The sequence below is a fragment of the Poecilia latipinna genome, unplaced genomic scaffold (genome assembly GCF_001443285.1).
Source record: "Poecilia latipinna isolate Pla-1442-1.1 unplaced genomic scaffold, P_latipinna-1.0 Scaffold3215, whole genome shotgun sequence".
NCBI classification, from domain to species: domain Eukaryota; kingdom Metazoa; phylum Chordata; class Actinopteri; order Cyprinodontiformes; family Poeciliidae; genus Poecilia; species Poecilia latipinna.
The window spans coordinates 16,600-29,552 of NW_015115831.1; the positions used below are offsets into that span (position 1 = coordinate 16,600).

At 39.1% G+C, this 12,953-nt stretch overlaps 1 protein-coding gene across 3 annotated transcripts in view; it reads right to left on the bottom strand.

The window, feature by feature from the left end:
- The window catches only part of LOC106940414 (multidrug resistance-associated protein 4-like), a 35,497-nt gene that overhangs the window by 5,978 nt on the left and 16,566 nt on the right, over nt 1-12,953 (bottom strand). For all 3 annotated transcript variants that reach the window (XR_001423084.1, XM_015023154.1, XM_015023155.1), the window contains exons 3-23: nt 12,622-12,742; nt 11,449-11,673; nt 11,269-11,358; nt 11,023-11,186; nt 9,662-9,787; nt 7,987-8,236; nt 6,479-6,586; nt 6,305-6,394; nt 5,394-5,585; nt 5,067-5,161; nt 4,741-4,827; nt 4,279-4,375; nt 3,240-3,428; nt 2,780-2,917; nt 1,903-1,940; nt 1,709-1,824; nt 1,502-1,648; nt 1,194-1,273; nt 692-842; nt 492-611; nt 308-418 (exon numbers count right to left, since the gene is read on the bottom strand). Coding sequence is in view for 2 of the 3 variants with exons in the window: in XM_015023154.1 (XP_014878640.1) it covers nt 308-418; nt 492-611; nt 692-842; nt 1,194-1,273; nt 1,502-1,648; nt 1,709-1,824; nt 1,903-1,940; nt 2,780-2,917; nt 3,240-3,428; nt 4,279-4,375; nt 4,741-4,827; nt 5,067-5,161; nt 5,394-5,585; nt 6,305-6,394; nt 6,479-6,586; nt 7,987-8,236; nt 9,662-9,787; nt 11,023-11,186; nt 11,269-11,358; nt 11,449-11,673; nt 12,622-12,742 (2,735 nt within the window). In the remaining variant the exon portion in view is untranslated. The remainder of the gene's footprint in view (nt 1-307; nt 419-491; nt 612-691; nt 843-1,193; nt 1,274-1,501; nt 1,649-1,708; nt 1,825-1,902; nt 1,941-2,779; nt 2,918-3,239; nt 3,429-4,278; nt 4,376-4,740; nt 4,828-5,066; nt 5,162-5,393; nt 5,586-6,304; nt 6,395-6,478; nt 6,587-7,986; nt 8,237-9,661; nt 9,788-11,022; nt 11,187-11,268; nt 11,359-11,448; nt 11,674-12,621; nt 12,743-12,953) is intronic.

Sequence of the window (12,953 nt, forward strand, 5' to 3'; positions counted from 1 at the left end):
GACGACGGTTTTCAATTCTCAAAATGATCAAATTATAAATCATTTCATGTTTAAAAATTAAAAAATATAAAATTGATTGGAGATTTTGATATTTTAAGGACCACAGCAACAAAAACATTTCTAGATCAGTTTCTTATGAAAGTTTAACCAAACCTCCAGCTCTGGATCTGCTTCCGGTTTGAAGCTTTTATTTGGAAGGGAAAACTTCTAGTTTAAGTGTTAAAGGGCAGCTTAGCGACAAAAGACAGGAGAGAAGTTTCTAAGGACCTGAACTGGTTTGAACCGGTTTCTGATTCCTAAACCTCACCGTCTCTGAACAGGATGCAGCCAAACGCCGTGAAAGTGATGAAGATGGAACAAATGCTGTCGAGCCGCAAAGCGAACCACCTGGAGGTCATCAGGAACAGAAACCAGGCGCCTGGAGCAGAAAGATTAGAATAAAACCTGACTTTCTGACGCAGCGGCAGGTTTACAGGTGAGGCGTTAAGGACCTGAGTGCAGGTCCTGGTAGGAGTCGAAGGTTTTCCTCAGCCTCTCCTCGGCTCCGAACGCTCGGATCGTCCACAGACCCTGAAGAGACGACGACAGGTGGGAGAAGACTGGACTGCGAGCTGCAGGAATGACATCAACACCACTGGTAAATATTTCACTTATTAGAATTATTGGCATTTGTTTCGGTCGGTGGCCGAACTTGTCGACTCGAGTCGCTTGACGTCCCGCGACGTGTGCAGGTAGTAGCGCCTCAGGTAGAGGAAGAAGAGGAGCAGAGGGACGACGGGGACGAGGATGAGAGGGATGACGGAGGCGGCCACCACCACGACCCCGAGGTTCTGCAGGAACAGCTGGGAGGAAAAGAGGCGGTGAGGTTTTAAAAACAAACATATCTGACTGCGTTTCACTATTCACCTTCAGAATCTTGTTTTTATTGATTATTGAATAGTTAGCATAGCCAAATGTCTAATTACAATTGGATCTGCACGAGTTTTTGAAAAAAACTTAAATTTGAGGTTTTGATCATAAATTCTCATTTAGAGCAAACAGACTTCTACAAATGACAAAAAAAAACTAATTATATTTCTTTCTTTTTAAGTGTTTTAGTCGTGTATCCTTTTAGACTGATGTTAGAAAACATTATTCATGACTAAGATACGACATTAATGCCAAGTTTTATTAAGTATTCATTAAGTTTTCACCTGGTAAAAATCCACAAAGGTTATGGGCAGCATGGAGTCCATTTGGCCGATGTCCTTAGAAAACCTGTTGAGAATTCGTCCTAAAGCAAAAGAAAACATGCAGCATATCAGTGAAACATCATTACGCTACAAAAATACTAAATATTACCAATTAGCTTTTATCTAATTACAGTTTAAATAAGAGAAAATTACCTTACAAGTAACTTTTGAGCAACATATATTATCTTAACTCAATAGTTCAAGTGTAATAAGTAATTTGGACAAAGCTACTTGGTAACGTTCATAGTTTTTGCGGCGTGACGGCTCACCGATGGGGTTGACGTCGAAGAAGTGAACATGAGTGCGAAGGACGGCGTTGAACATGTTGTTGTGAAGAGTCTGGGCCGATTTCACCAAACCGTGGAAGATGAGCAAACTCCGGACAAAACCAAACACCACGGCGGCCGCGGTGAGACCTGCGGCGAGGTTAGCGTCAGCCCGTTGCCGGGGTTACGCGCGCAAACGGTGAGGCTCACCTGAGTAAACGCCGAGGTAGAAGGGGAGGTGGAGCTCTGCGTCCGTGGGCGTGGCGTTGACGCCGTTTCTGATGCTGTCGACAGGAGCCGAGCTGTTGGAGACGTCGGCTCTCGCCCTGGGAGCGGCGCAGAAAAAAAGAAATAAAATCACGACGCGCTGCGGCTCGCAGCAGAAACGTTACGGCGGCGCTCACCAGTAAACCAGCCACCAGTCCTGCAGGATGTACGCAACCTGTGGGAGATCAACAAGGTCATCAGGCAATCATTACTATTATTATGTTTTATTAAGTAATATAAATACATTAACGTGAACATGAATAATTCAACTCCTGTAAATGAGCAAAGGATCCATCAAACTTCAACATGTGAAAAGCTCTGCTTCACTTATCAATACAGTGTATGGATGATCTATTGATTGTTTTCTGGATTAACTGATTAGTTGTTAAATGCAAAATGTGTGGAAGATGATTAGGCCGCCAAAAAATGAAGAATTCAAACTTTTTTCCTAATTTTTCTGACATTTTTCTGATAAATCTGATTTTAATCTCATAATTCTGCATTTAAAGTCATAATTCTGAGGAAAAACTCACTTATTTTATTTTTAAGTGGCCCTAATCCTTTTCTGCAAAAAAAGTGGAGATTTTATTTATTTATTTTATATACTTTTATCCAGGTGAAGCTAAAACTGTCACTTGACTTCTGGGTAAAACATATTTACAGATAAACTTTTTTATTTGTATGTGAAATACAAAATGTTTTGTCTTAATTGCAGCTCTGAGTGTTTTTGCTCTTTCAGTGAATTTATCTTTCTGGAGTCTCCCGTTAATGATTAACCGATTACTAAATTAGTTGACGATTATTCCAATAATCAGTTCATCATGATTAATCGTTTCAGTCCTACTTGTCTTATTCACAAACTAAACTTGATTTGTCATATAACTAATTTATTCCTTTAGTTTTCACTCCAGATCTCCAGGTTTTTCCAGGTTTAGTTTCCATAGAAACTAAACCTGAACAATGAATTTTTCACCGATCAGGAATCAGGTTTAGCGTCGCTATGACGACACATACCTCAGCTATGACACTGATGAGAACGATGAGCAGCAGAACCAGAGAGTTGCAGCCGGCAGTGAAGTACTTCAGGTAAATGTGGCTGTCGACGTTTCCTTCTGCTCGACTCTCTTCTGCGAGCGTTGGAGCCGCTTCCGCCTGCACGACGACACAAAATGCAACCCCCAATTATCAATTTAATCACAGTGCAGCGCTGTGACTAATCACAGTTGATACCAAACTTTGAAAACTTGACGTATAAATATCCAAGCCCCTCCTCCTGCAGCACTCCAACCAATTAAAATGCAGAAAAATATCAAGAGTACACTGCCACACTATCCAAAAGCATCAACGCTGTTGCCTAGGTAACCCACCGAGGCTTTTAGGTCAAATATTAATCTGTTTTAGTAACAAAGTTACATGACAAACTAATTTCTCAGTATAAAAGGATCAAAATGTCATTTTTTTTAAATATACCCACAGGAAGTTGGTCTGAGTAGCCGGTGTCAGCTGGCAGGAGGCTGCTGTGGGAACTGTGGGAGAAGTTGGTCCACTGACTGTGCAGAGACAGTTTATCGGAGTCCTGCTCCTCGTCTTTCCTCAGCAGTGAAACCACGTCCAGGCCGGAGCGCTGCAGCTCCCCGTAGCTCCCCTGACCCATGATGTGGCCCTGCAGGCCACCAAGATATTTCATATTTCCTCTTGCATGTTATTGTTTCCATCCAGATATTTCATGCATTCTTTAGATACCAGTGCTATGCGCCACAGCAAAGGGAAAGGTAACAGTAGAAGAACAACTCAAAAGCAGTGTTTTCAGACTCGTTGCCATAGCAACTGACAACAGCGGCACTTTATGTTTCAGGATTCAACACCAAAAAACACTCAAATATTTCCAACACAAAGAACAGAACATTCAGTCTGTTACAGTTTTAAGTGTATAGGCTTTATGTGTGATTATTAATAAATAGCTAATCTGGTAGATTAGCTGCTGCTGCTATTAGCTAATCTAATACAGTGGTGGTAGATTAGCTACTGCTGCTATCAGCTAATCTAACACAGTGGTGGTAGATTAGCTACTGCTGCTATCAGCTAATCTAACACAGTGGTGCTCTACTGATGATCTGTCACAGTTGGTGTTCAGGTCGCCTTTTTTATTTTGTGACTAAAGCAAAACACCGAATTCTACACCACATCTACATGCTAAGGTTGTCAAAGTCAAACTAGCATAAATAATCTACTTCCCTCTCCTTCCATATTTTTTTCTCTTACTTGTAACTTTTTCCTGACCTTGGTATTTAGTTCTCATAGTGTTGACAATTAGTAGCAAAGCACTGCGTCCCTTTTTCTTGTATACGTCAAGCATAAATTTAAGACTTAGCGTGTTATGTTGACAATGTAACAGCTAAAACCAGAGCTAGCCATCGTTAGCCAGCAGCTTTCTGCCCTCCAGCAGGAAGTTGGGTGAGTGACACTGAAACGGATCCATACAAAAAAAAGAGCAGCAGTTTCTCCACACTTACCTCCCTGAGGACCAGAATCTTGTCTGCGGCCTTCAGATACTGCAGCTGGTGCGTGACCAGCACACGACATTTGTTCTGCAGCAGCCCGCAGATGCACCTGAACATCGACAGCCAACCAATTAACAGCGATTTAGAGAAATGAACCAAGGAGTATTTATTTCACCCTGCAGGCGAAGAAGCGTGGCAGCCAGAAACAAACACAGACAAGTAATGATCCGGCCCTCCGGCTTTTTCTGTTACTCTGTTGTAACAAGTCAACATAAAAAAGCTAAAACTCGGTTATAAAACCACTAAAAAAGGCTTTTTAATACAGAAACATCAAACATCTAGGGTTAGGCAGCTAACAGCTGCTTTCAAGTCATCTACTGTTCATTTTGAATTTTAATAACCTATTTCTTACGTATGAAACTTGGATGTTATTCTAAAAAATTAATGTTTAATAAAAGAGAAAATTTCACTCACTGTTCAAAAAGATGCTTTCCAACTTCAGCATCGACGGCACTTAAAGGATCGTCCAGCAGGTAGATGTCTGCTTCCTGGTACACAGCCCTGAAACAACAGCTTGGTTTTAATTACTTAATCATCTCAGTTCACATTTAAATGTAGAAAAATACCTACAAATATTTACAGAATCATTTACAGACAAATGAGAAGTGAAATGTCCAGACTTCCTATTAAGAAATGAGGCAATTTATGGTTTCTGCGTGAAACTAAATGCAAAATAAAAAATGTCTTGTCTGATATAGTTTGTTTATGAAGCTTGATGATGTCAGCGACTGTCTCCACACCTGGCCAGGTTAAGGCGAGCTTTCTGTCCTCCGCTCAGCGTGGCTCCTCTGTCCCCGATCAGAGTCAGATCTCCATCAGGAAAAAGCTCCAGATCCTAAAAAGCAACAAGATTTCAAAAATAAAAAGGTTTGAGCTGCAAGACGGACAAAGATCTTTAATAGAGTTCTGATCAGTTAATTTGATATAGAAATAAATGTCTAGAGAAGCAACTTGCTGACTAAACAAAACAAATTTAAAGAATAAATCAATTCCTACAAACTTCACGTCTATAATATTGTTAACATGAAACCCTGTTGAACTCATGAAGACGTGTGAACGCGTCTCACCTTCTTCAGGGCACAGGCGCGCAGGACTTTCTCGTACTTCTTCGGGTTCAGCTCTCTCCCAAACAGGATGTTGCTGCGGATGGTACCGGGGAAAACCCAGGGCTGCTGGGAGGCGTAGGCCAGCTGACCTCTGACCTCCAGCGCCCCCGTGTCGCGCGGCAGCTCTCCCAGGATGGCGCTCAGCAACGAAGACTGAGGCACAAAGAAAAAGTTAGCAACAGGAAGGCGGGACAGTTTGACCAAATAACTCAGGGGCGTTTAAACTTTCTGTAACCCGAGCCAAAAAAACACAAGTGAAGTAGTTCACTTTTTAAATAATATTTATTTCTCTTTATGTTTATTGTAGGTCCACAACTTAAAATGGATTTTATCAAACATGCGTTAGGACCATAATAAATAAAATAAAATAAATAAGGCAGAGAAAATGTCAATTTCACCAAAAAACTCAGAAATTTAGAGATTAGTCTCAGAAAAAACTTTTATATTTCTGACGTATATTTGACATTTGAAACTCAGACATTTCAAAGACTGTTTTGCTGGAAATTGACTCCTTTTCTCTTTACAACAGTCTTAATGCACCGCAGTAAATTTTGCACATTTGCTGCATTAAAAGAAATGAATCCAGTTTTCTGTTTCTTTTGGGGTCGGTTGAATAAATTTAGTTTCATTTGGGTCACTTTTGGTAAATTTAGCCAAGTTTCATAAAGAATGAAACCTGGTTTTGGTGCAGCAAAGTTCACTTTTCAGTCAGTCTCTTGGTTTTACCTTTTATTGAAGACAAATACTTTTGTCAGAAAACTAGAACTCTCCATCTGCATGTACGGGTCAAATTTGGATCATTTTTTTAATTGCAGTTGGGGGCCGAACAAAACCAGTCCAACGGCCTGACCTTTGACCTCCCCGTTACTGACCTTTCCAGCCCCTACGGGTCCAATCACAGCTAAAAGCTGATGCGGTTTCACTGAGACAGAAATGTTCTGCAGAGACGGAGAGTCCAAACTCTGGAAGATCCAACAACAAGAGATGAAATTCTTCCCTCCAAACGTTTTCTAAAAGCACTAAATCCCCGTGGACGATAATCCAACCTTGTCCCAGGAGCAGCTCAGCTTCTCCATCGCCACAGCGCTCTCCTTCATTTCCTCCAGGTGCAGTTCAAAGGTTCTTCGCTCCACTTCTTGTAACGTCAGGAAATTCTGGAAAGAAGTTAATAAACAAAAGATTTTCAGGAATAACAAAACGCAGGTGACATTTTGTCCTCCAGTCTTTTATTCCTGCTTCTTAAGAAAATCACCACTGAAACCAGAAACTGTCTTGGTTTTTGTTGTGCAGCCATGTTTATTTTATCCATATAAATTAAAATGGACGATAAACTGTCCCAGAAGTTATTACAATAAACGATAATATTGTTGTTTTGAGACCATTTTCAATTAATATAATGATAATAATGCAAGAACTCAAAGATTAATAAATGTTCAATTCTAATGAACGTTTTAACACTGGAACTGGAAGAGATTTAAAATATGCAACATAAATAAGACAGCAAAGAAAATGACTTATGAAGTCCTTCAAATTTTCCTTCAAAAAAACATAGTAAAGTGAAACCAAAAACTTTTATCATCCAATTTTTGGTAGAAAAAGAGAAAAATGTTAAATCATGCAAATGGAAATGACTGAGTTTGTTTTAATTTAGTATTTCTAACTAAAGTACAAACCAATTCTTTTACAGCTTTAAACATAGTTTTACTGTTATATTAACACAACTTCCTGATGTGTAACTAAAATGTTTTTCACCAATCCTGATTAAAGGAAGTCTTTACATTCAGAAATGTCTCGTTTCTTTGTGCTGATTTATGAAACAAATCTGATGTTCCTCTAAATCCAATCATGTGACTGCAGAGGCCAATGACATCCAGTCGGGTCTTCAGCCTGTTCGAGCTTTGTGACGGGATTTATGTAGGCCACCAGGAGAATTTACAGGGACGGGCCGGGTCAGCAGCAACGTGCGGCTTGGCCTGCTGGTTTTAACAAAGCTGTATTGTTGCAAAGGGGCCCAAAAAAAGTCTGACCACCAGCCTGAACTGGGAATATGAAGCCAGATGGATCCCTGCTGTCATTGGCTGGGGCGTATTTTGACCCCAACACCCGAATGTTCAGTCTTAAAAGTATCTTTATTTAAGATATTATAGCACAATATGTCTGGTTTGCAGCTGCTTCTAGTTCTTAGTAGAGATGAAAGTTATGTTAATTAATTTGCACTGTTAAATGCAGAAATGAACTTTTACTGCCTGAAATTATTTGTAAATCCATTAATATCCATTAATGTGGATAGCAGAAGCTGCTGCACCCAAAACAGACATAAATGCAGGTATTTGATCTGAAAATATGCGAATATTAGCATGATTTGGTATGAAATCAGAGTGTTTCCAATATGTATGTGTAGAATATGCATCAATCGGCATTAAGGGGATATTAAAGCCACCCAAGCTGCTCAAATCCTGAATGAACAGATTTTTACATGTTTTGATCAACCTACTGCTGTATTTAACCACTAAATTAGATTTTTAATCCAGTTTGTAGCAGAGTTGAACATCACCTTAATCCTATGAACGCTCACAATCGTCTCTGACATCTTTTCGATGGCGAGAGGGAAGAACAGCGTGACGGTGAGCTTAATGGTGCCGTAGAGTGACACGGTGACAAACACGCTGCTGGCCGTGATGGCGTTCCCCAGCAGAGCGTAGGCGGCGAACGTCACGAAAACCGTGATCTTGCTACTGGCGAAGAAGGAAGCCATGTTGAGTCCGCGCAGGTAGGAGCTCCTTAAAACCTGGCAGATTTCTTTCCTGGGAATAAAAAAACAGTCTGACGTGATTCTACAGGCTTCAGTTTTCAGCTTCACCCAGGGCCGTTTGTCAGGAATAAGATCAGGACAAACTTCTGTACATTTCAAACATAAATCTGCTTTAAAGCGCAGATCTAAGGACAGATTTATTCTCCTTCCCTGGAGCCTCCAATCTCAAACAGATCAAAGAGCTTTGATGAGATAAAAGTCACGGAAAGGCATCCATTACTGCCAAAACTGACCATTTATGACTTTAGTATGAGGGAATGTTTTGCTTTTTTTCTTGGAATGGAAGTTAAGGGAACATTTAAAAAGTTGGTTGTCATCATATTTAATCATCTAGAAACTGATTTTTTTCCTCATTTGCTCAAGAGAAAGTCTCTAAATCCAGTTTCCTGACATAACTTCAAGCTAAAACATAATAAATAATCGCTGAAATAAGTGAAATTCCTCTCAAGTATTAAACAAATTATTATTGTTTCTGAGTGGCAGCTTCACAAGAGTTGAGATGCAATGAAAATAAGGAATTTCACAGGTTCAAAGGTTAAAGGAGAGGTGAAAGTTCAAATGTCAGCAGTAACAACGGAGGATTCCAGATAACCTGAGTTTCATAAAACATCTGTTAATCATTAATTCATGTTAGAGAAAATGAGTTCATGAGGTCAAAGTTGAGGCTCTGCACCAATGAGGTTTTACACATGAACTGATTTAGGAGACGACTGGGAAAAAAAACAGAGCAACAAAAATCTGAACCAATATTGAAACATGGAGCAAAATTAATTTGTTTTTATCACCTTCCTAAAAAACGGCCTAAGTCATTTTTTGAAAAAAGTGAATTAGTCTAAAACTAAAAAAATAACTTTTTTATTGGTGATAATGTTGAATCTTTCATTTAAGATATTTAACTCACACTGTTTAATACCTCATTAAACTGAGATTATGGTGTAGCTATACCTTTAAATTCATATTACACTAAATTCAGAATCAGAACTCCTTTTAATGTCATTGTGCACAAATAAAGAACAAAAAAATTAAAAAGTATCTCTTCTCGAAGGAACACAGGACAACTGGGATGTTAAGAATAAATAAAATTAAATACATGAATAAATATCTGGTTTTAGATGGATTTGCTGTGAACAGCTCTTGAGTAGAAACTGTATTTTTGTCTTTAAACTCCAGTTAAAAACATGAAAATATTTAAATCTTTCAGGACTAAAACATCGTATCATAACACTAAAGCTCATTCAAATGTATATAATTATTTTTCATTAGAAAGTCTAATTAATAACATTTCTAACCATTTAAATCCGTTTTTACGTGTGAAGAGGCAAAAGGAGGAGATCATTTCTTAATTCCACACTGACAACAGTTAAAGTAACTTCTCCGAAAGCCTCCATTCACCAGGAGACGTGAGGTTAATTTTTACCGTCGGACTTCAGTGATGAGGGCCGACAGCGGTTTCTCCCAGGCGTACATCTTGATTATCCTGATGCCAGACACCACTTCGTTCATGATGCGGATCCGGCTGTCGGTGAGGACGGCCGTTCTGCTCCTGCAGAAACACGGAGCGCTTCAGGTTCCTCAGAAAGAAATGCTCCCATCGCAGATGTGGGAAAAGAAAACTTCTGTTTGCAAAAGAAAACATCTCAAGATGCTTCTTTGTTTCCAGGAATCCACTCCGTTTCAGTCCCAACATGTTTTCATTGTGACTCATTATTAAACAGCAAAACAAACCAGTTTGACAACATCTGAATGGGAATAACCTCAAAAGCGAGTTTGTCCACCTTCAATGCCGGGGTTTAACACGGGATACAACAAATATGGAGAGAAAGAAAACATTAGAAAACTTCACGTGTTGAAGGATTTCACAAAAACTTTCTGCTCTTTAGGCCCAGAAAAATATTTGTTATTCCTAAAATCATCCCTATTTGCAAAAACCCCAATAAGATGCAAAAAGGTTTTCAGCCGTAATGTGACAGAAAGGAGGTTGAATAATTTAGTAAAGTGTCTGTAAATTAAAGTTATTAATGAGTTAAAACTAAAAAGAAAATGAAAACTGAAACTGAGAAAACATTTTCGTTAACTAAAATAAAAGTGGTAATTAATTTACTAGCCCTATTAGCCTTTCAAACTGATGTGAAATTGATTTTTCTCCTCCACACAAGCAGTTTACGGTAAATTACGGCGCTCCATACTCCTCCTCTGATGCTTGTCCGCAAAATGGCGACAGCAAAAGATGTCGACTGGTTGTTCAACAATAACTGAAAGATGTTTTTCTAAATGTTTTCTTCTGTTGACCATTCATTACCAACTGATGTAAACACAGGGTTTCCCTCGGTGTTTTATAAGCCTGGCGGGCCACCAGGCTTTACTTGTGCCCCCACCAGGCTTAGCATTGCTTATTTATCTAAGTTTTTTTTTTAAATGCATTCGTTTTTTCAGACTTAATTGTTGGTGTTCAGATATTAATCTTCCAAAAAACCAAATTATCAAGTGATATTTTCAAATTTCCTGTCAACTTTAAACATTGTCTAACTCAAAAACACGACAAACCGCTGGATGAACGACCGGCCTAGGACCCAGCCACCAGGTAAACCTTGAAACATAATCAGTTTAATTCTGCACTTAAAAATGAACCAAAGTATGAAAAACTACAACACACTATAAAAAATTAAACTAACTGAATTATACAAACAAAACGTCACAACGAAATAAAAGTAAACTAAAACCCAAAGTATTAAAATCACATTTTATAGGCATGAAGAGTTAAGTGTTCCTGTTTCTCACCTGAAGATGCCAAACAGTTTTCCGAACCACGTCTGGACCGGCATCATGAGGGCGACGGCGGCCACGCCGGCCAGACAGGAAGGGCCGATTTCAGACCACAGGAAAACGACGATGACCAGCGCCTGAAGCGGTCCGACCCACAGGTAGTGCAGGTTTAGGATGATCTACAGAGACGGCCAACACTACTGAGCGAAAACAGAATTCACATCGGACCACTTAGCTTAGCTTAGCTTAGCGTTAGCTTACCTCGTCAAAGCGGTTTACGTCATTAGAAAGGAGGTTGACGATTTGCCCGGTGGTTGTTCGTCCCATCGACTCGCTGCTGAGACGCAGAGCCTGGAGGGAGACATTTTCCTGTCACATAACGGAAACTGGAACAATTTAATCCAGTATTTCTGTTGCAGATCGTCCAAATATTTCACTGACCTTCTGGTAGATCATGTGACACATGGCCACTCGAATCCTCATGCCAATTCGGAGAACCTGGTAATAGTAAAGATGTTGGAGGATCGTCAGCGCGAAGGTGGAGACGGACATGGTGGCAGCAAAGCCGTACGCCGCATGAAGACCAGCAGCATCGTCTGGGTTGTACTTCTCAAAATACTCAATTATTTTCCCCAGAAGAAGAGGCTGGACAACCTTAATGGCTTCCTGTAAGAGAAAGAAAGAAGCTGTTAGTTTTTAATTAAACACGCAACCATTTGAAGCTAAAAAGGGAAAATATTTTAATTTTAAAAAAGAGGAGTTATGATAATATTCCAGTTTATTTAAATTGGATTTTAACACCAGACCACCCTTTTTAATACAAAATAAATATGATGTATTTGTTTTAAGGGTGACAAGTTTATCCAAACTAAAGTGGACAAAGTGAAAAAGTAACTACAACACCAGCTGAAGGCATCAGAGGCGTAGCTGTGAAATGGTTCAAATTTGGCGATTAACTCCAGATGCATCTGTTTTCACAGCCTTGTGTCTATAAAACTAGATCCACTTAATGAAATAAACTTTTATTTAGAAACAAGTTTCCACCCAATCAGCAGATTTTTCCATTTCTGGTCCAGCAAACGTTTGGATTCACCTCCGCTTCATCAAACGGCTGAACTGCCTCCTTTGCTTTCATTCGATTGAATGTTTTTTATAGTTCGTCTGTGTTTCTGTTCCTTGTACGTCAAGTTTTAGAAAAGTCCAGTTTGAGTTAAGGTAGTTAAAGTACATTTAGTTGCATCTTATCAAACCAAATGTTTGGCGTATCGACTAAATATGAAAGTGTTAGAAGCCATTTTTTCTAGCATATTCTCACCAGAGCAGCGTTTAAAAGCTACTTTCTGTATTTACTCAGCTTATCTTAGTCTGACAATAAAGTTGGTTTTATGATCTTAAACCTGTAAGTGTGATAACATGTTTCTGAAGCTTAGAACCAAACAATACATGGCAATTTAATTTAGCTACTTTATGCGACTAAAATAAATAAATAATCTGTTTCTGATAAAACATTTTAAAGTGAATGTATGATTTAGGCAAAAATATAATTTAAGGTGTAAATATAAATCTAGAAGTGATTTAACTATTAATAAAATATAAATAATTTTGAGAACATACCAGTGAGAAAACATACAGCCCAGCTAAAGCGTAGGATTTCCCATAGGCCTTAACGAGAACCCGGGTCAGTTTGGGACCCCGGAGCTCCTTCGTCGCACTTCTTACTTCTTGGGTCCAAATTCTAGGAGAAAACAAATGGTTTTATTCTTTATTAAAACAAGTAAGTCTCCAAGAAAAGCATTTTGTGTTTATTTAGGAGGCTAGAGTGAATAAATGTGAGTTTATTTGCTGACTCAGCGTCAATGCAGCGACAGTAAACCTGGTAAATCTTTACTCAGATCTTTAAACACTAACATACCAGCAGCTAACCAGACTGGTGAATGATACAACAT